Consider the following 8,668-nt stretch of genomic DNA (forward strand, 5'->3'; position numbering starts at 1 on the left):
ATATATGTGTGTGTGTGTGTGTGTGTGTGTGTATGTGTGTGTGTGTGTGTGTGTGTGTGCCTGTCTCTGTGTGTATACATCTGTTTGTGTCTTATTTCTGTGCGTGTGAGTGTGAATGTGTATACATGTGCTTGTGTGTACGTGTGGGGGGGTGAGGGAGAGAGTGAGAGAAAGTGTGCATACGTACGCCTGTAAGTGAGTATATTTTCGTTTATGGGTATGTATATATAATTTCGCGTTTATGTTTTTGTGTGCTTGTGTGTGTGTGTGTGTGTGTGTGGGTGCGTGGTCATGTATATGAGTGGAAACTCGAGTATGTTGAACACAGGAACAATGTAAATTACACATTACTGGGATATACACGGATAGTTAACAACGACATCGAAAAGTAAAAGTAAAACATACAAATTGACTCTATATTGTCGTAGTACAAACGATTCCAGGTATGTGAAGCGCTCTTCTCTATTTCTGTGCCTCCTCGCGTTGTTATACGCATTATTCGAGTTACCCTTAGCTTCTAATTTCACCCCCAATAGTGCTGTGACAGCACTAATCGTGTCCGACAGAATATCCCCCATATTGATCTATCAATTTCATTCCCAAGGTTTGTATTGGAAGCAAACAAAGTATATTAGCAACAGCCGCTATGAAGGTAAACGGAATATGCTGCTGTGAAGTATATCGCTAGTGGCCGCAATGAATGTGGACCACAGTACGACACAAGTACAAATCAAGTCTGTTATCACTATTATCAGTGTATGTAATTTGGAACAAGCAGATGTCAGATAACGCCACAGATATACGTCATCATGTCATATTCACATGCCCAGCAAATAAATACGTCATATCATAGTGTTTTTATTACTAAAAAATGTTAATGTTATAAAAAACCGCTAGAATTTCATATGTATTTCATCAGAATGCGTGACTGCATGTTTCGTGGTTGTTCTGGCAGTGAGAGCATGTTTCGTGGTGTAGTTGAATTTGTCTGCAATATACATAGTAATAATAGCCTTCCGCAGGCCAACAAATTCTTGTACTAAGGACCGAAATTCGTATTGCCAAATACAAAGTTGGCGTTGGGAGCTCTATCAACTCGTATGACATATTGTTGCAAGGTCAGATATTCTCGGGACTGACCAGCACAGGGACATATAAATGATCATGCAGGAAAATTAACAACAAAATGTCGAAGAAAAGCCTAAGCAATAGGGCAAGGAGGCTGAAACGAACATACCGCAGTCCAAACAGCCGAATCTGTAGATACATCCAGAAACTTTCCCAGAATCTCAAGTGATGAATATTCCAGTTCAATATGTGCAAAAGTGTATGAATCGCGCAGAGGACTAGTACTTGCAGCTAATATTGTGCTAACGCATCTATCATCTCTTGATGTCGTTTGGAGCATCATGTACCAACGATTTGTTTACGTATGTAGATATGTAAGTCTGTGGCCAAAAATTTGCCCTGCATTCTTATCTTGAGAAGGGGTTCGCTGTTAACACTTTTCTCCTATGTATTCCAAGCTAAAATTAATATGCTTTGTTTGCGTGGAATACGAAGTCGGTTTACAGTACAACTCATGATTCGTGACGGCGAAATGTCTATCTTCGAACACAAAGAAGTCTCACATCCCATGTTGAAGGTCTTATTGTTTTACTATGATTGCTCGATATACTCGATACATGTTAGTCTCAGGATTGTGCCTCCAATTATTCAGCTTGCGTCAGAACAGTAAAGTACCAATAGTATTATTGTGAAACGAGTTTCTAGTGTTAACGATGAGAAACTGCCAAGGCTCAGAACTCCTGTATATATACAAGTATGCTATGGTTCTGTTCTTTGTAGACTGTTGGATTCAAGATTGCAGCAGGTATGTTTTCATGTTGTAGGGTCATGGGTAATACTCCACCAAATCACCAACGTTATGTGTCACAAAATTTAAAAATCGAGTCTTGGTCCATTGCAGGCTGCACAGAGTGCACACACACAAGAAGACTGTGACTCTCGAGAGTGTGAGACTGTGAGACTGTGAGCCGCGAGGCTCTATAAAATTATTCTCTCGCGGTGCCTGAACAGTTGGGTCTTGGGAGTTGACTTGGTTGACTTGTCACCTGTTTATTTAAAACAAAAAAACAATAGAGTTGTATGTATAAACGGTTCAAACTTCAGACTTCAAATTGATTCTCGAAATGACAAAGAAATGTATATCGTTTTGACCTTTTTATATATCAACTGATATGAACAACTAATAGGCTGTCGCCATGATTCCAGCTCAAATTATCCCATCTTTTCAAAACACGGCATCTCCAACACGAAACACAAAATCTCCGACTATCGAAAAGTTGTTGGCTTGTTGGTTGCGTGTGGGCCTGAGTTTGGGTAAGTAAAGCATAGACCCCACTTGCCACACAAAACCACGGCAATACACTAACGAAACGCGAGATGCAATCGCACGAGGTGCACACGGACTGAGGTATGGATCTACAAGCGCGTACAAGATATGGGAGGGGGATATGTTGCTGCGGCACTTTGCACCTGCGTTGGAAAGGTGGTTAGTATGTATCAATGAGCTACATGGATGCGCTGCTAAAGTAACATAAAAACTAACGGTAGATAACAACTAACATACCAGACACTACTCGGTTCTCTCACTCTCTCTTTCCTGTCAGTCTGAGTTGATCTCGTACAATCGATGCAAAAGGCTGTGTTGTCATTCTGTTTAAGCACAAGGCTCAATAGTTCGCGCAATGGGAAGACACTTTAGTTGGATATAAGGAAGCAATTAAATAAGCTAGGCTGGGCTACTTACAACCCAGCAATATTATTCGAAAAGTACATCGGTGTACGCCTGTACACTTCCAGTACTGACTGAAGCCGAAATATTTAAGAATATCACACCAAGGCGAAGAGTGTGTTGAAGGGCGGACAATACTTGCTGTGGTGGCACGTCATCTATAGCTTCAACTTGGTATTTCCACGACAATGTCGAACGTAGAGTCCACGGGCAGAGCTGGAAACAAAGCAGGTACGCGCAAACTTAGTATAAGCTCAGAATGAATTGACCTAGCCATAAGCATTTATTTAACTTATCGTACAGCATATCGTGTCTAGGCGACACTTGTCTAGGAAACAATTTCATCCAAACACATTTCTAAGATCTTGCTTTAAGGTAATGATACTGATTCTAGTCGTAGATATATTAATGGTATATATAGAATATCCATACGATCCTCACTTCTTTCGCACATACCTATTGTTTACGCAGCTTCGGGAGGAACGAACACCAAAACAGAAGGTGCCGGGCACGCTCCATCCAGAGGAAAGCTGTCGTTCAAGGAGATCATGTGGGCCACTGCTGCAGGCAGTCAAGTCTCCAAACCGTTTGCAGAGCTCAAAGGCTTGCAACCCGGGAAGATTGCGATTCAGGTAAGTTTGTTTGGGTATATATTTTTAGGTACTCCGTGAGGTTAGATGAAGAATAACGTCGGTTTGTGTGGCTGTTGATCTGGATTGTGCATGATATCTCTGTCTTTTAGATATCTGGATATAGGCTATATTTATCTATTGATTGGTCCATGTTAGAACCAGAATGTGTATGATGCTCGAGATTGCACTGCAACATTTTGCCTTCATTACTTCAATTACATACCCGTATTCGTAACTTCTTCTGTTTTCATATTAACATAGCCAAGAGAGAAGCTTAGCCGCTCGGGTACTGGTGACAGTGGTGTAGGTCCCTCACGTCAGACGTCTGGAGAGAATGTAGCTTTAAGCAAGCAATCAAGCACTGATGGTGACAGTGGTACACCACCGGATCACAACACCCCAACAAAAGACAAAGAGACTAAGAATGGGAAGGGGAATGGGAATGGCAGAAAGAAAACTACGACACGCCAGAGTGATCGAGATGCTGAGGAGAAAATACCTTGGACTCAAGAAGGAAACAACCCTGGAGGACGTGAACAGCAGGAGCAGAAGGCTAAGACGGCGAAAGTTGGGTACGGTGTCGTACGTTTACATTTTTTGTGTTCTTGCAGTAAACTTGTGTGCAGTTTGACAATGTCAAACACCAACGATACCTTGTATACTGATATATACACTGTAAAACTCTTACTCCCCTTACATTACCAGGCTGTCCGCGCTGAGTGACAACTGGAACCAAGGTGCCGGAGAGTTGTGGGGACTCAGTATCGCTACCACACAGAAGCTGTCTGAAAATCTGCAATCGATGGACATTCACACCGATCCATCGGGTACTAAACGTGCGGATTCGCCTTTCTCTCAGGCATTGTCTACGGCCTCGGCTGACTTGAAGGTGCGTGTAAGACTGTGAAGGTTATTGACGTCTTTTTCGGCTGTAAATATTGTTTCCTGCAGCCTTATTGGTGCCCGCACTGTGAGACTTCGTGGCATTATCGGGTTTTTATTGAAATTTTGTATAGCAACAATATTGAAATCTTGTTGAACTACAAGTGCGTTGCCTATATTTCGGAAACAGACCCTTCAGGATATCGGTGCATACTCCCGTATAGTGCCAACTTTCGACAGGGACAGTCGGTTTTGATACACCTATTATGTCCACAGTGGGGCTTACGCCCATAAGCAACAACTACGCCTAGGCTGCTTTTCAAACGTTCAACCCTTCACAGAAGGAATCTAACACACACAAGAAACTGCACAAACCACTGAAAATTTCTATATACACAGGAATTGTCGCGGTCGCATTCAACCGTGGAGGCCGAATTTTGCGCTACGAATATAAGCCGGTCACTGTGGAGCTCTGCAAGCGCCGGTCAGGCAACAGGTAAACATATTTGGTGGTATCTATGTAGATGACTATCCTTTCACCATTACTGGTGCGGTCGATACAATCTAAGAAGCTTACATATACTTTCGTCACTGTGAGCACGTTTGATGTATTCAGTGCATTTTTTTTGTTTCAGACGAACAATAGTATGTCGATTCGTAAGTAGTGTACAGTCTTGACGTGATGATGCAACTCGGGAATGCATTCGATGTAGTTGGTGGGTTTGTCGACCTACTGTATGAGCTATTTTGATGTGTTGGATGTATGAGCGCTTCCGTTGTCCATCGACGTGTCGTTGTGTGGAATAGGGCTCAGAAGCGAGATTTCATATATTCTCTTTTCAATGCCCTGCGTGTGTCACAGCTAGAACGAAGAGTTAGTTAGTTCACTGAAGTACAACTATATACATATATACATTGTACCTTCGTGTCTAATGGTGCTCCTCACGTCTAGTAATACCCGCTATGTCTATTAAAACATTCCCCATATGAGTTAATACCCTTCAAACTTCGCAGGAAAAGGCTTTCTCGGTTACGCTAGTCGCTAATCTGGTCTCTGCCTGCACGGATCATAAATCACATATCTATTAGAATTTCGACTTTCGTATCTGAATGTACGCACCCTGTCCATCAATATTTCTCATGTTTCCATAGGGGAAGGCACCGCAGGTATGGTTGGTGCTGATCTGGCATCCGAACGTGTCGGGCAGAGGTCCACGCTATCCAGACCTCTGTCTGATTCTGTACTACGATCAACCCCTGTGGAGACCTCGCAGCTGAAGGTGTGCACAATGTAAATCATATATACTACATGTGCAATGTATATGCGGTAATCGAGTACTACGTGTATACATTTGAAGCTCTAGATATCTATGGATATAGTATACTTCACATCTATGCTGATAAATTAAGCTATATTAAGCTCTCAGAGGTTCACATATCATTATTTTTATATATGAGGGTCTTAAGTAATTCTTCACTCAACTGAATTTTTCTTTGTTCTATGTATCCCACATTTGCTACTTTTAACCACGCGTAGATACCGAAACAAGAATTCAAACCCAATACGCCGGAGTTTGTATTGCCACAGATGCCACAGATGTCTCAGTCTCAGTCTCAGATGCAGATGCAGACACCCGGGCCGGAATACTATCAACACGGTGACTATCCCCAGCAACAGAACGACTTCATCTTTCAAGAGGGGCCGTGGTACCCGCAGATGGGCTCAGGAGGTATGCGTTTAGTGGGCTTATTACATAATAAGTGTATTGGTTTCTATGCGGGCATACATATCAATATTTGGTTATGTGCGTATGTATCTATATACCGATATGTGGAAATCCGACGACATTAGGGCGACGTCATCTCTCCGCAAAGGTCGTGGTACTGGCAGTTGAGGCCAGGAGTTATGCGATACATGGGTGAACCATGGGGTCATTTACCGGGGTTAAGGATGTGGATTTCTATTTGGATGGTCATGTTGATAGCGTTGCAATGGTCATATTTTAGGGTTTTCATAGTAGGAATATTCGAGGATCTACACGTTAATAGCGTGTGCATGTCTATACCGATAATTTTGATATCCTACTATCTCGGTTCTTTTCCTGCCATTCCTGTACGAACCTCACCCATCTCAGGTGAAGAATCGTACGCCAATCACGAAGGAGAGGTCTTATACGACAGTGGTGAATTTTGAATCTATCATCAGACCCTTTTCTATCACTAATAAACTGCGGTTCTATCGAGTTCAGGTGGTGCGGCACTATGCCTTATACCATTCGGACCCTTTTCTACCACTCAATATATCACAGCCCCATCCATCCCAGGTAATGGGTCGTACACCAACCATGGAGGGGAGGTCGTATACGACAATGGCGATCGGAATAGATACTCGCAGCAACACCACACACGCGCACCTATGGATGCGATCATCAGTCCGACAGTGGGGGGGACAGGTCACGGTGAGCGGTTTCGATTGATCTGTGGGTGTGTGTTGTGTTTATTATACTCGATTGGGTGAGAATATGAGAAGTCAATATTTGATTGCGTCTGTGTGTGTTATCACACCACGCTACATGACGGCGCTGCCATACATGAAAGTTCAAGTGTACATGTGTGGTTCATTATGTTTATAGTTTACCTGATATGTGTGATGTGATGTATTTGTGCTGTATGATATTTTTTGTATGTACCTGTTTCGTATATGTTTGTATGTCCGATATTTATGCACAGCTCACCTATTTGCACTTAAAGACGATATATGTGTGTGCGCGTTGCAATGAATCTAGATAATTATTGCTGTTGCTAATGAAGATAGCTGCACACTTGCGATTCTGTATATATATTGAAATCATACATGTAGTAACATGTATATTGCTATACATGTTTGTTTGAAACAGAACTACATACCAGGGTTGACCAGGGGTACGACTGTGTCAGCGTAACAAGCAACTGGAGTATCGACTCCGCGCCCTTTGTACCTCAGACACACCTGCAGCACCAAAGACCCGCGCAGCCACAGGTATGCGATCGGTACTGTATTTATGCACTTCGCCTGCCATGAACATCCATGGCGAAATAGGTCACGTTTGTAAATACATGTATATAAATCAAATATTTGATATTTCATCTTGGTATAGATATTCGTGTAATCATATATAACATGTGTTTGTACTTAGAAGACTGTATAGATGGTGTGTGTGTTCTCCAAACTTATACGTTCAGAGATGTATCTACCGCATCAATGCTTAGTTTCGCGTGCGTTCTCTCGCTCATAGCCTGATGTGTGTATAATTCGACTACTGTTCCTCCGTTATTAGTCAACGTATAAAACATAAATTTATGAGTGTGTAGTGTTTCGCCTTTGGTTTCACTCCATGTTGGTGTATCTCAGAAGAATTCACGTACGCATATATCATTAAACGCAGCTACCGGCAACTATACTCTACCATATTGCCCCAATTTTCGAGTTCTATAAATAAACTCTTGTGTCTGATTCTGAAATTAAACTCACAGCGCCCGCAAGTGCTGTCCGCGTCGTCATCGAGCGGTCAAGAGCAGTCTCGCGGTAGGTTTGATTCCGTCAGGTCTCAGTTGCACCCAGCCTCGACTACAGGTGAGCTATAGATAGATATAATAAGTACTTGGGCTTCTATCTGGGGATGTCTCTCTTAACGACCGGTTAGTCTACCTATGGTTAACATTTGGAGGTTCCTCTACTATACCCAATCAAATGATCACCCAGGCTGAATTCCGGTTCCGGAGAATACTCCACTCCATAAGTAATCTCAGATGTTTTGAACCTATCGTCACGTAATTCAGTTTTGTGCGTGCTGCTGTCGTTGCTATGAATTGGTATAAAATGAAGTACCGAGTATTCCTACACTTGAAGGTTAAATATATTTTTATGCCAATCACCTAGATCCTCTGTAAGAACTAATTATTTTGGTTTCTTTTTGGGTGACTTAACCAAATCCTGCATCAAATTTGGTTCTAATCTGAAAAAAGGGTTTTATTTCGCCCACTAAGCGTGGCATGTATATAGACTACCACTTAGGCAGTACGTGCGCGCCAAAACCTTGTTTTCCTTTCATACATCTTGTTAATTGTCTTCCTTAAACTTTATTTTAGGATAGCACGCTTGTACCAAAATATTGCACAATAAACATGTAGTTTGCTCATCTATCCTTTCAATTCTTCATCGATCAGGGGATCGAACATTTCGTCTATACACAGAGGTGTACCGAACTTTCATGTGCGACAACCGCAATTGCACTCACAGCGAGGGTGACTGCTACGGTGCGCATTACGCTTCAGAGTTGAGAGTAAGTATGCTCGTTTTAGGGATATCTTATATATA

The 8,668-nt window shown here is 42.2% G+C and overlaps 1 protein-coding gene across 1 annotated transcript; it reads left to right on the forward strand.

Annotated features, from left to right (window-relative positions):
• Positions 1 to 2,291: 2,291 nt before the first annotated feature.
• On the forward strand, positions 2,292 to 7,935 carry SARC_03412 (hypothetical protein; the record flags this gene model as incomplete). The annotated part of the gene is made up of 10 exons (XM_014302794.1): positions 2,292 to 3,028; positions 3,269 to 3,429; positions 3,691 to 4,001; positions 4,135 to 4,318; positions 4,711 to 4,807; positions 5,464 to 5,591; positions 5,849 to 6,041; positions 6,621 to 6,770; positions 7,209 to 7,330; positions 7,825 to 7,935. The coding sequence occupies exons 1-10, from the start codon at positions 2,986 to 2,988 to the stop codon at positions 7,933 to 7,935; spliced, it is 1,500 nt and encodes a 499-aa protein (XP_014158269.1). The 5' UTR covers positions 2,292 to 2,985.
• Between the last annotated feature and the right edge of the window lie 733 nt (positions 7,936 to 8,668).

The sequence above is a fragment of the Sphaeroforma arctica genome, assembly GCF_001186125.1.
Source record: "Sphaeroforma arctica JP610 unplaced genomic scaffold supercont1.173, whole genome shotgun sequence".
Classification (NCBI taxonomy): Eukaryota; class Ichthyosporea; order Ichthyophonida; genus Sphaeroforma; species Sphaeroforma arctica.